Raw genomic sequence first — 17,577 nt, forward strand, 5'->3', positions numbered from 1 at the left:
AGCAGGACGAATCACGCAGGGCGACCTGCCTGAACCTGGATCCTGCCTGAACCTGCCTGCACTGGATCCTATGGTTACTACATCTTCGTACTACTCTCCTTCCTCTCAGCCCACGGAAGCGAGTTGGGGATCTTTGCTCCTATGGATAGTGCGCATGTGCCTAAATCTCACTGTGGGTCCAGTCCTAAGAGCTTGAAGTAGTACATATACATAGATTAAGCTCACAGTGATCATCAAAAGCTTTCACACTTGTTAAATATCAGAGGCTAATTCAATGGAGACGATGTTTGACTACCTGAGGGAAGGGGTGGCCCTGAGTCCCCAAAGCAGTTAACTTAATTTCAGTTCTCTGTGCAAGCCTTGGACTCTCCAAAACAGACCAGAAACCTCAGTTCTTTGGCCTCCGCACAGGACAGCAATCTGAAAAAATACGCTAAGTGTTATCAACAGCAGGAATACCCCTGTCCCTGGGGTTATTAGTGCAGACTAAGCAGCAGGGGTGAAGCTGAAGCCTCCAACCGCAGGAACTCAGAGCCTGCAGAGCACCTGTAATTTCATCCCTTCTCAAGGCGTTTCTGGATTATTTCTCCAGCTAGACAAACTCTCACTTGTACCATTCATTGCATAGAGCAGCTGAGCCATGGCAGCACATGTAAAGGACTATTCTTTTACCTGTCTTGCAAGCACTACAGTAGATCTTCTTGGCAAATAATTATCTGACTGGCCTGTGCACACAAGACTTTGGCAATGAGATGTTTTACTCAGTATCCAAATGCTTTGGGTGCCGCTAAGAAGGTGGATGACTTTTTCCTCTCTTTTTTGTTTTCGAATATGATAAGGCACAATTTGATGCAGAAAGTCCATAGGCTTCCTATCTAGACTAAATATGAGACAGCCTCTCCCTTTTGACTTTGTTAGAAACTCACTTTGGGTGAGTTTCTGCACCCAAATCAGTTAGGTATTGTTAAAATATCTTCTATATTCTAGCAATTTTTTTTTCTAGCAAAAGTCAGTCTGCAAAAGTTAGACAGTATTGGTGCAAATCAGACTTGGAGCACCTGATTATCTACATCTGGAATCTAATTCTAAAAGGCCTTCATACCCAGCCAGACTAGAAAAATAATACCAAGTAACATGCGTATTATTGTTAGAAAGTAGAAACTATGAAACCAAACAATCAATAAACACTTAAATTATTCATGAATAATTATTTTGCTAAATAATTTTTAGTAATCTATATAGCTGTGAAGGACAAATTAAGGAGAAGAAGGTGCCAGTTGTTTTGTATTTCTAACATAGCTGTTTCTCTTTGTACACTAGATGCCATATATGTATACGTACATATATTATCTAAAGTAGTTTTGGTATTAAATTCAGGTTCAGTTTCTTACTTAAAGAAAAATAATGATGATATTCCATTGTTTGTTGGCTTATTTTTTAAACACATCCAGAGAAACAGTCCCAGCAGGAAATTATTTGGCAAGTCACTTGAATTTTTGGTGATTAGAGGATAAAGAGCGCTTGCACATAAACTTATATAAAACTTTATGTTCTATGAGTTTAAAGAAAAAACAAAACAAACTCTATTTAACATACATATGAGGTCATTGGCTAAGCATTGTTGAGAAACCAATGAGAAAAGTCTTGTAGAAAAGGAACCCCTGCTTAGGATTCATGTGGTGTCTCCCGACAAGTGGTTGAAATTAGAGGACATCAGTTGGAACACCTAAAAATTACTATCAAAACCCTTCAGTAAACACAACTTTACATCGTGGATGTTTTTAACCTCCTGACTCTTATCTGTTTGTGTTCTTTAAAGCAATGTCAGGGTCAGAGATGGAGACTGGTATATGAGTTGTAGTATTACATCAAACAGAGCCTACATAAACATATACACTGCCTTCACTTCATTGATGTCTTATGGCCTATACAAAAACATGGCTTTGTTGATTGAAACTGTCCTAAGTTATCACAACCTGTTCTGAAGTATGTGGGTCATATTTATACAAATAAAATATGAAGGGACTGATTTATGTGTCTAGCTTTCCTGTAGATAGGCATCTGCACGCAAAGTCTCCTTTAGCAGAGTTTTAGGTTTCCTCAGTTTGAATGTACAAAGGACAGCAAATAAAACAGGGTCAGGCCGTCATTTAGAGTTGACCTGCGACTATAAAGGAAACAAAACAAAAATACCTTCAAAATTTTGTATAATCTGTGGGTTTTGTCTGCTTATCATTAGGTGATAAGCTCAAAAAAAATCTGGCCTCTACGTAGCTTCCAGTTGTTAGGAAATGTCTGGGCAGTTCAGATACTGCCAGCTGCCCCACAGCAGTGAAAAGTGCCAAAGGCCTGACAGCTTGATGGTGCTTTGGAAGAATGAGATTCTTGCAAACTAATGGAAGTTCTGGACACCGACCTTTGCAACACGGTCCTGCAAGGTGACAGCGCTCAGGCGAGGAACGTGACTCTCGCATTAAGTTTCTCTGTCTCCTCACAAGCAGTCAGCAGTAGAACGATCCTCAATTCTGTTCATACAAAAGCAATCTAAAGCAAGAAATACGCATACGGATGAACAAATACACACCCATACGTGCATGCATATGAGCTCTTTGGGTCTTTGTCATCTTCCAGCTGGCTCTACTTTTCATTTGGGATTTTTTTTCATGTTTCTTCATGCAAGGGATTTTGTATTGTTTTCTTTTCCACTTACTTTGAGGGAGGAAAGAAGGGAGTTGAACCTAAGCTGCTACTTTTCTGTGGATTCTCACTGCATATTGAAGAGTAAGAGAGTTATCATTTTCTACTCAAGATGCACAAGAAAAAAAGTTTACAAATTAAAGGGGAAAATAAGCATTAGAGCTTGAAAAGCCTACCCTTTTTTTTCCACAGAAATTATTGTGCCCTAGGTCTTCAGCCAGAATCTGATCCAAGTCGCAGAAACATGAATCCCACAGAACTCTTTTAAAGTCTGTAAAACTAGTTTTGTTTAATATGCTTCAAAATGCAAGTCGGTTTTGAGTGGTGGCACACTTCTGGGTATCCAGCCAGAGATCCTGAAAACAACCTGAGCTTTCTAAAAATTTTTTTTTTACATTCCTTTATATGGCTGGAAATTGGACAGCTAAAAAGGATTAGGTAAAGTGTTAGGTGAAAACGTTGCAAATGTCTGTAACCGATAAGAATACTTTCATGGATTGACTTATGCATATAGGTGGTTAAAATGCTCTAGGTACTATATTACAAATAAAGCCGCTGGCATGCATACCAGAAAGAAAAAAAGTGGATAATAAAATATAAAGCAATGCTCTGCAGCTTTGCTTCACTTTCTTTCACATAGTTGATGTACTTGCAAAAGAGGAGAATTGAATGCATTTAAAAAAAAAAAAAACCCAAACAAACAAAAATCATGTTACATTAGATGACTTGACAGTGGAATTTGCTATTTCCAGCTTAGTACATACTGCAGATGCCAGGATAAAATTATCTGTTCAGCACAGCAGAATTTGAACACTTTAGTTTTTATTGTAGTTACAAGCACTGCATGGAAAGGAAGAAAGTTTTCTTCTTCTTCCTTTTTTCGGGTGGAATTGGAGGCGATGCAGCAGGCGACAGGGCAGAGAGAAAACCGGAGCAGCATCCCCGGCAGCACGTGTTTTGGGGCCCGTCACCGCGGGCGGCCGGGGGGGTGCCTGGGCCGCAAGTTGGCGCGAGGGCTCCTAGGTGCACGTGGCGCCGGGGCTGCGGGAGCCCCAGGGCTGCGCCCCCCCCCTCCCCCCCCGGGCCCCGGGGCCTCCGGCTCGGCGCGTCCGTGTCCTCCTAACCTGCCGCCGCGTGATGAAAATCAAACAAGGGTTTGTTGCATGGGTTGCTGTGGAAATATGAAGTCAGCTGCTTGGGTTTCACTGGGGTTTCCCTCCTCCCTTTCCTCCCTCCTCCAGCTCTCCCCCCCGCCGCCACCTCCTCCAAATGCGTGGGTTTTGGTTTTTTTTTTAAACATTTACGTTTTTATCAAATGTCAAGAAAAGGAGACACGTGTGACGGGCAGAAGGGGAGGGGAAACCTCCCTCGTCCCCCTTCCCCCCGCCGCCGCCGCCCGGTTCCCCTGGCCCCCCACCACATCTTTCCCTGCGGAGGACGAGAGGTGGGGGCGAGGGGCTAAACGCATGTCTGCGGGGAAGGGGAGCGGGGTTGGGGGGCAAGAAAAATAAAGCTAAAGGGGGGGGAAAGTGAAAGGGGAGGGGAAGCGTGGTCGGGGACATGAACCGCCAGCCAAATGATGCTCCGCCGGCCCTCCCGTTCGCGTAATCGTTAACTCGGGGTTAAAGATTAACAGCCAGGCACGGGCGCTGTATAAACGGCCCGGCCGAGCCGAACGTGCGCCAGCCGCCCGCCGCTCCTCCGCGCCGCGTCGCCCGGCCCTCACACACCCCTGCCATGAGCGGCGTGAGGTCTCTGCTGGCGTGCCTGCTGCTGCTGCCGCCGCTGCCCCTGCTGCTGCTGCTGCTGCTGCCGCTGCCGCCGGGCCGCGGCGCTGCCGCCGGCGCAGTAGGCCCGCCGCCGCCGGCCCGCTGCGCCCCTTGCACCGCGGAGAAGCTGGCCCTCTGCCCGCCGGTGGCAGCCGGCTGCGTGGAGACGGCGCGGCAGCCCGGCTGCGGCTGCTGCCAGACGTGCGCCCTAGGGCCCGGCCAGGCGTGCGGCGTGTACACGGCCCGCTGCGCCCGCGGGCTCCGCTGCCGCCCGCCGCCCGAGCAGCCGGGCCCGCTGCGCGCCCTGCTGCGCGGACAGGGCGCCTGCCTCGCCGCCGCCGCCGAGCCCACAGGTAGCGCGCCGCCGCCGTCTGCTGTCTGCCGCGCGGTGGTTTTCGCGGCCCTCGCCGCTGCTGCGCCATGGGCGACCGCTGGAGGAGATGGGCCTCCCCCATAGCCTTGCCCAAATAACGGCGGCTGGCTCAAAGCAGCGGGGGCCGTCGGCGCTAGAGGTGGCGTCGTTCTGGTCCGGGGTGGTGGCGGGACAAGCAGGCGCTAAACGCAAGCGTTTAAGCCGTCTTCGGTTAAAGCGGTCCAGTATTTGCTGGTGTTCTTCCTCTGACTTTTATCCTTTCTTTCTTTCCCTCCTTAAATCTTCCTTTTTTCCCTAACGCATCGCCTCGAGGAGGGGAGGGGAGAAAGGCGCGCTGACTGTTTCAGTCCATTGGCTGTTTGCAACCTTAATCCAACAGGCGCCAAAGGCTGATGCCACGAGGCGCCCCCTTTAACCCCCCTGGGAAGAGCTTCTGCTGCCTCCAGCGGGCGCCTCGGCGCGCTCCGAGTTGGGCGCGGGCTGACGGGCCCCCCGGGTCCCGCGCAGCATCTCCCGGTCCCTGGGTCCACCGACCCTCGGCGGGCCAGCAGCGCCCACTGCCCCTTGCTGCGCGCGAGCCCGGCCAAGCGGCAGCACAAACTAAAGGACGCCGTGGCATGGGGTCTGGACCAGTTCCTTTCCCCCCATAGAAACCAAAACTCATCATTCGGATTAAAAGAATCCAGACCTGTTACAGGTCTTTCCTCATTTAGCAAAGCGTCTTCTACCTACTGCAGTCAAGGAAGACCTTTTGTTTCCGACAGACTGGCTTCAGCTTCCTCTTTGGTATCTGGATGATTCCAGAGGGTAATAAGATAACCAGCTGACTGGCAAACAGCTGATGTGTCCTCACATGAATATATTGCAGAACTTTAATTTGATGTGGTACCCATGTAAATTATTACTCTTGCAAGAGCTACTAAAGTTGGTCTGTCTTAGATACAGCATTATTTTTTTATAGATTTTTTTCCTTTTTTCTTCTTTTTTCCTTGGGGAAGTGAAGGCAAAAGCTCACATTTCCACCTCACCGTCATTCCTTTCCAGACTCTGTAGAATCTGAGGATGTGACTTTGGAAAGCACGGAAATGTCCCAGGATCAGCTGCTGAGCTACCAGTTGATGTTTCCCATCGACCAGGACAAATCCATCCCCTGGAACGCCATCACTGCATACGAAAACATGAAAGCAAAGAGAATAGCTGAACTCAAGAAATGGAGAGAGCAGGTGGGTTTTCTGGCAAGCCTTTCAAACAGCATTTCAGTAGATACTATTGAGTTAGAATTCCGAATGAAAAAGTGCGTGACACTTTATCAGCTGCCCTGAGATGTCAATATTTCGGGTAGCCAGCAAACAGACTTCTTCTTTTGAGACGCCTCGATCAGATGCCTAAGGACCAGGCAAAATGGAAGTGGCTGTAAAAGCAGATGTGCATCAGTTATGGAGTCATAGAAACTCCTTGCAGAGGCTGAATCTTGCTCTGCAATTAATATCAGCTTATAATATGGGCCCTTACATTCCAGAAATCTGTATTACAATATTGGACATCTTTAGTGTTTTAATTAGAAAATAAAAGGCATTTATGCCTGGTCCAGCGCTCAGCGAAACAGAAAGACGTCCCTATATGTAAATGATGATGACGCTTTCATCCAAACTACAACGTGCTTGTTTCTGATCACAGTGCAGCACGAGTGAGTAGGCCTATGTGAAAAGGCCAGAAGCTCAGCGGTTAAAATAAGCTTCTACCTTCAGCCCTGCGAAGCTGCAGTGGGTACATGGGGGTGAGGGGAGCGTGCAAGCAGGTCCCAGTTCCACTTGAGGGCACCAGAGAACCAGAGTTAGGCTCGTTCCAGCCATCCAGCACAGCCCTGTGACACGGAGCTAAACTGGAGTTAAACAGGACAGAAGCCCAGTTTTGTATGGCCACAGAGTCAAATTGAAAAAAAAAAAAAAGGCTAGGAAGCCTGCTGACATTCAGAACAGAACTTAAGCACTGACTTAGTTTTCAGCTATTAGATGTAAGTCCTGTTAGCTCCAATCCTGATTTTTAAGGCTTCTGCTTTTCTGAACCAGAACTACAGGTGAACTCATTGACTTGAACAGGATTGCTTATGTGAGGGCCTGACAGGGGAAGGTCTTGCAAAATCAGAGGGCCAGATAATTTTCACTCTGAACTAAAAATATTTGTAAAGTCACTTCCACTCTCCTTTCACCCATTTAAACATGTCAGGCACTGTTAGTAGATGACAGCTATGACTATAAAACGCCACAAAAGCAAGCAAGCAAACAAGCAAGCACGTAGGGAAAACAGGGCACCTTGCAAACAGTCCTCCGTTCCTCAGTCTGGGCAATTCGGATTTGGGTCTGAGAGCTGCAAAGTCGTTCCCCATTCTGTTTCCGCGACAGCCATGTCCCGTGCAAAAGATAACAAACATTCAGATGTTTGCTCTTGCACCGGCTATATATGTCTTGCACCTATTCTCCATACGTCAACAGAACGCAGGGCCATGGCAACCCGGCGAACGTGGCCAGCCTCACGTACACCAGCCTCCCAACGTGCACCTCCCCATAATAGGAGAGATTGTACCCTCCGAGCACTAATGTGTTTACTTAGTACAGGTTAAATTTCCTTGTGTGGGAATTTAAGGACTTAAATCCTCATGTTTCTGAGGACAGAAAATACCTCAAAGAATAAAAACAAAGGCCTAAGTGCAACGCCAGAGTTTCCCAGCTGTGCTGCTATTGAAGCAAGTGGAAACTACACGCAAGGCAGCCCCGTGCAGATTTTATGACTAAGAAGTGTTTTCAGCTCTCAGTCGGCCTCATACCGATCACGTTTTGTTTGCCTGCTTTCTTTGTGATTTCTGCATTGACAACCTTTGCATTGTATTCCTCCAGGGACCTTGTCAGAAGGAGCTCTACCGAGCCCTGTATAAATTGGCTAAAGCCCAGCAAAGGAGCGGAGGGGAGATGTACAAATTCTATTTGCCCAACTGCAACAAGAATGGATTTTACCACAGCAAACAGGTACGTGCCTTTTCCCAATTTGCTCGACCCAGGCTTGCTACCGGTCTGTCACAGCCAGCCCTTTCATAACTTGCGGCTCCCAAACTCACGAGTCTGCAGCTGCTGGAAAAGCAGGTTGTGAAATTAGGGATACTTAGCAGTGGGAGCAGATGGTTTGTCCTTCTTCTCTTAAAAGTGAGCCGCATGTCCTAGATGGACAGAAATGGAGGCAGGAGTCTTTTTCATTCACAGAACAGGTGCACACAAGGCCTTCGCCAAAAGATTTTAACCCTGTGTGTTCCCAGACCAAATCAAGCATCGTACACCTATTTTGTCAGTGTATTCCTGGTTACTGTTAATTTGTAATATCCTCCGCACTGCCTGCAAAGTACACCAAATATGTAATATCACAGTGAGATATGAGGCTCCAGCTCCCAGGGTGAAATACACTGGCAGTGGCAAAAATCTCCGGAGCAAGATTAGACTTCTGAAAGCAGAGCAAAAAAACTCCTTTGTCCTGCCTATGGATTGTATTGCTGATAATACTGCTTAGCATTATGGCATCTAATGAAGCCATTTCACGTTACACTAAGAGTAATCTGCAAACTTAATGACGGCTCCAAACCTCCGCCCACACCCTTACAACCACAGGCCAAGCACGCAATTTGAGTTGGTCTGCAGAAATCCATGTTACCGTGACTCCTTTGTGTTGGACATGCCACCACTGCATTACTCACAAACGCTGCAACCTGGGATCGAACCAGGCACATACAGAAATCACTTTAACCTCCTTTCCCCCAAAGAACCCTATTTCCCTCGGCGAAATCAGACCCTGAAATCATTGCTCTCACACTGCTAGCCAGTATATTTTGCCTTCCCTCAGTTTCTCACAGTGGAACCTATTACTGTTTTATTCTGCTGTTTATCAAGGAGTGGGCAAACGGCTTTAAGTCTGAAGTTGCTCTTATGGGAGGGAGTTCAGCTAGGGTCAAGGCTCCCTAACCAAGCATGCTGGTTAGAGGTTTTTGTCAGAAGAGAGAGCGTTGCACTCCAAAAAAAGTCTGTGCGTGGCAGTTCCCCAGTTTCTAATCCTAATTCTGTCCAAACATCCATACTTGTAGTATTTCATAGTTGATCTTCTGCTGTCGGTTGCTTATTCTGAGTTCTGTTTGGTTTTCCTAATCATTCCAGTGTGAAACTTCGCTGGATGGAGAGTCTGCTGGATGCTGGTGTGTCTATCCGAAAAATGGAAAAAGAATTCCTGGATCTCCAGAATTGAAAGGAGACCCCGAATGCCAACAATATCTCAGTTCACAAGAATAAAACTGAACACATTCATTCACACCACACTTTCCGGGGGGCCTGATCGAGCTTTCAGTTAGAAGCTGTTTCAGTAAGGTAGTTATGTGGTAGACGTTCAGCATATGAGTAACCCCATAAAGTAGCTTTTTTACTGCACTGTGATTACTCAGCTGCTCGAGTAACGGTCAGATATGAGCAACTGCAAGATCAAGTCCTACACTCTTGTATATTATGTTTGTATAATATTATGGACACCCTCGTATGTAAAGCTGTTGAATTATTTATTTCACAGTAAATGTATTTTTGTCTGTATGTTGTTACTAATTTATATCCTCAAACACTTCATAACTTTATATGTAAATACTTAATATTATTGCTCTTAAATGTATGTATCCTATGTTGGAGGAATGTTGCTACTTAAAACTTCAAATGGCATAACTCTGTTGGGAGAAATGGCTTGTAAACTTGCATTTTTGTACTATGTATTTATAGATGTAAAACTGAATTTGAAAAAATAGCTTTCAGTAGAGAACATGCTTAGGAACTTATTTAAAACCTGTTTTGTTTATATATCATGTTGCTTTTGCACCTCTGTTTCAATGTCAAACTGTTTCTTAAAAAAGAAAGTCTAAACCTGGATTATATACTGAAGCACCTAATGGGACAATATTTGTTTCTATTTTCCAAACATATGCACTGGCTATATGGTAACACACAGCAGGATATTCTGTGCAACCTTTGACAGGTGTAAATTGTTCACATGTTGGTATTATCATGTTATTTAAGATGCTCTATTAAATAATTTCCTCTACACCGTCCTGGTCTCTTGCAAGTTTCTCTAGGGCCGCGTGAAACTACACTTTGAGTCCAGCTTGTTGGTGGTGGGAGCAGAAGTGGAGCAGGTCCAATCTCAGTGCGACGTCGCAGCAGGAGTTGGAAGAGGAGTGGAAAATATACCTCTTCCTATAACTCTGCCTCCTGAGCTTCTAGCTCCACTTTTTCTCACCGAGTTTTCATCTTTTGCTTTTTTTTTCCTTCTTTCTTTTTTCTTTTTTTGATTTCCTCCTTACACACACACTATCCCACCTCCTGTCCTTTTCAATCCCTGTTTTGCTCTGGAAGCCTTTGCCCTGAGTGAAGGAGTAGCCTATAAGGGAAGTCATTAAAAGGTTTCCTGCATAGGAAAGCTGGATGCCTTCCTCCACTCCAAAGCCCGGCACGGCAGCGTGAGCACGTCTAGAAGATAACACAGAGACGGACAAGCGCTAGAAAGAAACATTTCCTGCACAGAAACTCAGAGGGTATAAAAGGGAGGTTGTGGGGGGGGGAACCCCAGCTTAACTCTTTCTGCCAAAAACAGAGAAGATGCTCCTCTTGGCTTGGGAACTTGGGATTCGTCCCTCTCTCTGTCCTCATCCTGTCCCCTCGCCTTGCCTTTTCCTTCGTCTTGCTTAGCTATTTCAGAGAAAGAGGGAGAAAGCAGTTGTTTCCCCTGCCTACTTCAAGTTGCTTTTACCCCTGGAGCAGCTGAGGCAGGAGCTGGCAGGGCTTGGCAGTGGAAACGGGCTGCGCCAGCCCTGCCAGAGAAAGCGGCTGGGGAGGAGAGGATAACCTTGTCCCTGAGCCTGGCAGGAGCACAACTCAGCATAACATCCACTCGCAGTTTCTTGGCACGAACTTTGGGTTCAAAATGCGAGTGGGAAGTGGCGTGTAGAAGCTACAGAGCTCCAGCCTGGAAATCTGCGCTCAACGTGTTGCCGTTTTGTGGCATCGCACTTTTTGGCTGCTTGCATGGCACGCGCGCAGCGTTGAACCGCAGTCATAGGGCTTGGTGAAGGCCAGGAGGGAAAACTATCTACCCACGCGGCAGTTACAGCACGCACACAAGAGCATGCTGACTTTTGCCTCCCCGGTCAACCTTGGCGAAAGGTTGATTTCTAAAGAACAGAAATTGGTTCTTGTTGCTGGGATTGTTATTTATAGGGGAAATGTTCACCATTTCAGTAAGTATTAATAGCACCAGTCTATGTGCAGCGTAGCAGTCTAGGGCACAGCTACTGCTAATGTTTTCCAGGGTGGCAGGTTTGCACCCTAGCTGCAAGAAATTAGAGCTTTGACCAGGGAGCAGGTTTTAGGGAATCCTTTCCCATAACGTTAAGCCCCACAAGCCGAGCCATGGGCTAGGCTTCCCAAAGCAGCATTCAGGCACGACGGGCCAACTTCTGAAAGGGCTTTAGCTCCTTACCTCCCGCTGAGAGCAACAGGGGACTGTGCCTCCTCATCTGCAATCTGGCCTCCTGTGACATCTTGCCAGGACTCACCAGGACAGGCTGCTGCTGAGCCGCGCCGCGCTGCGCCGCGCTGGCCTGGGCTTGTCTGACTTGGGCCAGACTCTTCTGTGCGCTGCGATTAGGTCTAACGCAAGGAGGTAAGTTACAGCTCCGCTACCACACTGCTGCCAGCGAGCCTACATTGCGAGGCCAGAGCTACCTCATCTTGTGATTTGTCCTAATTTTTATCGTCAGCATCAATAGTATGGGTAGTTTTGATTTGTTTTGTTTTGTTTTGTTTGAGAGTGGGTTTTTTTGTTTTGTTTTTTGCTTTTGGGTTGGGTTTTTTTTTTTTTTGGCACATGCCAGCTGGCAGTCCTGGCCCCAGCCTTCTGCACCGGCTCCTCCAGCGCTGGAGAGCCCAGCCCAGTGGGGAAGAGCAGGGAGACGGGGACGGTGCTTCAGGATGCTCCAAACGGCGCCAGGCACCTGGAGTGCAGCGGGGAGTCTGGAGGGGACGTGCTGCTCCTGCTTATTTCAGCTCCCTCCCTTCATGCCCGCTCGCACCCCTCCCACCCACAAGAAACTAACTGGTGTGAAGGTCCTAGGTAAGCGCCTGTAACGTTTGGTTTACGTTATCTGAGAACGCTACCTCGAGTTGCCCTAGTTTGTGCTTCTTCCTGCCAAAACGCTGTCAGGTTTGCTGCGGCCGGGTTTGTTCCAGCCATGCCTCCTCCTGCCCCTGGCCTGTCGCTCATAGCAAAGACATGAGGTCACTGCCCTCTCTACTTTCTTTGCTACCTTCTTTTTGCCCTAAAGCTGTCCAAGAGGACCTACGGTCACCTGGTACGGGGCTCCAAGTCAATTCTGCTCATTACTTAGAGGTGCAGCAGAGACCCTTCGATGTAGGTTAGCGCTCGGGGGGAGGGTGCAAAGAAGGAAAGGAAGAAAATGGGGTGGGGGGAACAGCCTTCAGCAACACTGGAAGCTCATCAGCATCTCTACCGCTTCTCGGCCACCAGGGACACATGCACTGCAAAGGCAATATTTAGGGAGCAACTTTCCCCAGGGCTAGCCCAAAGCACCATCGAATATTAAGCACCTCAGGTTTCAGCCTTTTCCCTTCCAGAAAGCAATATATTTCTTTTGACCTTGCGCTTGCTAAGAAAAGTCCTAAACACATTCCAAATTAAAGCAGCACACAGACTGTCTCATATATAACTTACTTTCTTCAAGGGGACGGAAGATGGGGAAGAAAAGTGGACAGCAGCTAGTCACTTACTGCACCCTTGGAAGGCACCCGGCTCCCGTAGTGTCGGGTGTAATACGGGTGCCCCAACAGAACACTAAACCAGAGCTGTTTTTCCTGAGAAGTCAGCACGAGGGATGTTTGTGCTTTACCAGCAATGTTGCTTTCTGATTTAGCAGAATTAGAGAGATTTCTACCCTCCTCGATGCCTGCTAACGCAGAGCCACAATAGGCTCTACTTGCCCTTCCCCCCATCCCCCTGTAGGAATTACAATAATAATAAAAAGAGGCAGGAAAAAAAAATGGCCCAGGTGACTCATTCAGAGCTAGACTCTCAGTGAGTGCATGCTGCATGCCAAACAGACAAGTCCTATCTCTGTCTTATAACAACAACTTTGAAACGGCTCTACTCTTCCTTAGCTATCGCTTCACAGATAAAGCCACTAGCCTAAACAGCCTCCCCAGGCTGCACTGAGAACAGCTCCCAGGCTTTTTATTTACAGACACGTCTTTATTTACGGACCTATTATTTTATGCGCTTGTTGGACTTTGCATTGAGAGTTAGACAGGGAAATAGGCTGCATAAGAGCATCTTAACTTTAACGGACACCTAACTGTGCTTAGCACATCTGCCCCCTTCAAGACTTGTGCAGCAGGTGTACCACAAGGCAATGGAGGGCAGCGGGCAGGCAGAGGGGGTCTCTTGGTGGCATGTCACCACGTATGCACCACTTCACCCAGTCAAATTTCTGGCTGCAAGGGAGGGTCTGACAGGACCACGGCTCGGGGGCAGCTAGCAAGATTTAGCTGGCTAGCTCAGCCGTACTGGAAAGTGCCCAAAACAATTGCATCGCAGAAGGAGCCTAAACTTACCGGCACTTGCACTCTGAGTAATGAAAACAGCTCTGACAATAGCTCTGTCAACAAACAAGGGCTCTATTTTACTTTCCTTTCTTTCTTCCTTGCCGAAGCCCCTCCTCCCCCAGGGTGCAAAGTCCGTCTGCAGGGCAGCCACGGAGAGCAGGGAGCCTCCTACGAGAGCGACGTGCGCGCGAGGGTGCCCGCGGATGCAGAATAAGGTCAAACGAGCAAAGCTAACTTTAGTCTGTTCCAGATCTTGGGTGTTTCGTTTTGCCAAAGTTTCTGTCTGCCGTCTCAAACTCTCCAGCGTTTTATAACCTCTGAGCCATAGTGTGGGTAGCCCAGCGAATGACGGCAGCAGTGAAGGGAGCATTGCACATACACTTGGCTTCTTGCTTTTTAATTATGAAACATGTTTCGCAGCTTAGAGCACGTCTGCGCTGGCGAGCATAGCTGGCGGGGCAGAGTTTTGCCAGCAGAGCCCCCTGCCGAAGACACGGCCCATGGCACCAGCAGTTTTCCTGCTGCTTTTTACCTGCAAAGGCTCCTCAAACCACTCTCAAGCTAACAAAGAGCAGCACATTTGTGCCTACACTGAGGTTTTTTTAATTGCATAATTACGCCAACCGTGATGTGTGATTTTCTTTTTTTCTCTCTCTCTCGCTGGTGGTGTTTTGCAGTTCAATAGGATGCTGCAGTTCCGTGGAAAAGTATCTCCGTGTGGCATGTCTCTGAAGTCCTAGAGCAAATGCTGGCTATATCTTCATCGTCTCCTTCTTTCATGTTTTCTGCTGGCCTGCAGCTTCTGTTCATTGCCCCTTTGGCAGCTGAGCTTGCACCATGTGGCTCCGGCAAGGGACCAGAGCAAGAAGAGCAGCAACATGTCGCTAGTAGTAGGGCAACAGCAGCTGTGGAAATGCGTGGCAGGATCTGCAGGCTGAAAGTTGCGTCTGGCACCCGTGTGATAAAGCAATAATCAACTTTTCAGGCTCAGTCCATTAGGGCTTTTTTACTGGGTGCAAGTTATGTGATATGCAGCAGACATAGGAAACACATCTTCACCTTGAATATTGTCTGTGTGGTATAAGCAGGCAAAAATAGCCACCGATCTCTAGTTACAAGGTCTGAGGGAAACGCATACTCTGCCTGGGTCTAGTAACCAAGCCCCTTTGCTACCCCACTTTTGGAAGGTCTTATGCACGTGGATGTGGGAAACAGCCCTTCTCAACAGCATTTTTCTTCAGCTTGATAGCTTTTCTGGTGGAAATCTCAGCTGCTCTCTGGAACAATAACTTCTTTGCTTTTCTTTCCATCCCCACTCATGGAGAGAGCAGTAAGGTGAAATTAGCCATGACAGTGAAAGGCTCTTAAGGAATCTGGATAAGTCAGCATAAGTGGAAAGCCAGGACACATACTACAGCAGGACAAGCATTCTGCAAGGATAAACTGAGATTTGCAGCATTATCCTTCGCTTTTGCTAATACCTGGTCTCCATTTTTATTTTTTTTTGGCTGCAGCCTGGGAGTCATTTGCACTTTTGAATAAAAGCACAGGGCAAAAGCAAAGTTTTTACAATGAGCTGTTCTCTAGGGCTGGTGCATAGGTTTCTAGAGCTGCAAAATCTGAATGGAAAGAAATGATACAGCACAAAACGCAGAAAGAGTTTGAACACTAAAACTTCTTCTGGGGAGCAACAAATTTGTGTTCTTTACCATTTTACCAGGAAATTTCCCTTTTAGCAGGAAAAGACGTAATATTCGCGCACCCAATCTCTTGTACAATGCAAAGAATCTGATGTGCTGGAACTGGAGATACCGAGTTCCCACATGCTGACAGGTTGAATGCTTTCCAGTTGGAAGAAGATACACAGGTCCACTGGACGTAGCAAAACATTTCTCTTCTAATGGTCTTTCTTAAACAGAATGAATTTCACACGCTTGCAAATGAAAGACTTATTACAGATAGCGACCACAAAAAGCTCGCCTTTGGAACATGCTTGTGTTTTGGAACCCTTTTAGAAAAATTAATATGAAGAGTTTTTAAATGCACAGCAGGCTTACATACAAAACAGCTACCCATATAAACATTTCATTTGAAATACTAATAAGCTTTGGCATCCAGGAAAACTGCTCAGCGCTTTTCATACTTTAAATATAATTTGTATTGCTAACATATAAAATCTCTGTGGAGCCATCCTGGGTTACGCAGTTTTAAAGAGTGACTAGAGATACCAAAAAATGATTTCCCAAAAGATTTGTAAAACCATTACTTAAATTTAGGGCTCAGTTCAATAAAGAATTATGCTGTGTTAAGGTTTCTATGGAATTTAGTCATAAAAAGTTCAGACTGTACTAAAAACTAATTAATTCTGTGGTTTTGGTATTCATTGAAGCCTCCTTTCCCCTGTGCACGAATAGCTAACATTATGCCCTGAAGGGTGTGCATGCCAAAAAGGTGGAAAAGGATATTCTGAGCTCAAAAGACTATAGCACAGTAGGTCCATTAAAAAAGGGAACTTTCTCAAATAGTTTGAAAGATAATAGAGCTGCCTGCAGGCAGCTTTAACTTGCATTCTGGACAATTATAGGGATTTATGCAACTATTTATTACTCTGGTTAAAATAAATACTTACCACATCAATATGGGCTACATATGGTACCCATGTAGCATCTAGAGTTGACGTCTGTGCAAAAAAAAAAAAAAAAAAAAAAAGGCAACTTTTGCAGTATATACATTAAGCCTTTGTGGTGCCGTGCAAATATTTACCATGTAAACAATGTTAGAAGTTACACGGATTTTTCTGAGACGTCGCAATATTCACCTGGATGGCCTGAGAGTCTTGAAAGAACTTGTTAAAAATAGAAAAAAAAACTGGCAAATGTTTACTTGATAAAAAAAAGGATGAACTGAAGGCAGTGAAGGCACCAGAACAGCAGATATTTTTCCAGTGCATTGGTTCCGTTCCTGCCACCACCAACAAAGTCCTGAGGCAGAGGGAAAGGAGCTCTTCCCCTGAACTGGTATTGACCCATCCGTTTGCTTGATGCTGCCCACATTCTCCTGCTCAAATGTAACCCACAAATATTTCGGATGAATTAGGCACTAATTATGCAGGCTCTCCCATAGCCACGAGAAAAACCTTTGAATGACATGTAACGTGCTTGTTGAATTGACCCCTTGTCTTCATAGAAATAGTAACGTTAAACAACAGCAAACGACAAAAAAAACCCAGAAAAGAAAAAAAAGCCACCACTGTTCCTCTTCTTTCTAATTAGTGTGTTTTAACGGGGGGAAATAAGGTTATTTTTTTTATTTCATACCAAGAATGCCAGGTGTCAGGAAAGTCAGGTACACAATGGGAAGCGTCCAAAACTAGTGCAAGTAACTGCGCTCGTACAAAGTACGGAACAGGCAATTTCTGAACAAGGGGTGAGCTTTAAATTACACACGAGAAATACTTTATTTGTTAGTTTTTAACAGTGTCTTTGCTTTAAAAACATCTATTGGAAGCAGGATAACCAAACTGACTTGCACAACCATACAGAAATTCTTATTTTTTTTCCTATGGCTATATGTTTAATATGTTACATACAGAAGGCTAGATTCATTAGCACCACTAAAGTAGCTCAATCATGTATTTTTTTTGTAGTCCATGTGACGAACTGTTTTCTTGAATCGGAGTTTATTTTGAGTTTCCTAAGATGTCTTTTTTTTAAAAATAAAGCTGGTGCTCTGCACGGATTAAAGACTTTTTTGTGCCATTCAAGAACTTTTATTGGCCAACATGTCTTTTATATTTATTTATTTTTAATGTGGGGGCAAAATATAAAAAGCTTAAAAATGTACCAAAACCCACCACTCACAAGTACTGCCATGGGCTGTTAAAACATGCTCTTGCATGCTGGCAAAATGTGGCTTGGAAGGCAGCTGTCTTCCCTGTTTGATGAGATACTATTCTTCTTTTTCAGAAGGCTCAGGAGTTCAGGATCAAAAAAAAAAAGGTGACATACAGACTCATTTTCAGGAACCCAAACCTTATTTTCCTATCTACAGT

General features: G+C 46.0%; 1 protein-coding gene across 1 annotated transcript; it reads left to right on the top strand.

Annotated features, from left to right (window-relative positions):
• Window positions 1-4,394: 4,394 nt before the first annotated feature.
• On the top strand, window positions 4,395-9,957 carry IGFBP1 (insulin like growth factor binding protein 1). Its single transcript, XM_068936078.1, has 4 exons — window positions 4,395-4,819; window positions 5,884-6,062; window positions 7,734-7,862; window positions 9,033-9,957. Exons 1-4 carry the CDS (start codon window positions 4,435-4,437, stop codon window positions 9,162-9,164), a joined length of 825 nt encoding a protein of 274 aa, XP_068792179.1. The 5' UTR covers window positions 4,395-4,434; the 3' UTR covers window positions 9,165-9,957.
• Window positions 9,958-17,577: the final 7,620 nt, after the last annotated feature.

The sequence above is a fragment of the Struthio camelus genome, chromosome 2 (assembly GCF_040807025.1).
Source record: "Struthio camelus isolate bStrCam1 chromosome 2, bStrCam1.hap1, whole genome shotgun sequence".
Classification (NCBI taxonomy): domain Eukaryota; kingdom Metazoa; phylum Chordata; class Aves; order Struthioniformes; family Struthionidae; genus Struthio; species Struthio camelus.

Excerpts from the sequence above, each read along its gene's own strand:
- IGFBP1 (XM_068936078.1), top strand. The coding sequence starts at position 4,435 with ATGAGCGGCGTGAGGTCTCTGCTGGCGTGCCTGCTGCTGCTGCCGCCG. Across the intron at positions 6,063-7,733 it reads TCAAGAAATGGAGAGAGCAG|GGACCTTGTCAGAAGGAGCT; the intron begins GTGGGTTTTCTG and ends GTATTCCTCCAG. Across the intron at positions 7,863-9,032 it reads GATTTTACCACAGCAAACAG|TGTGAAACTTCGCTGGATGG; the intron begins GTACGTGCCTTT and ends TAATCATTCCAG.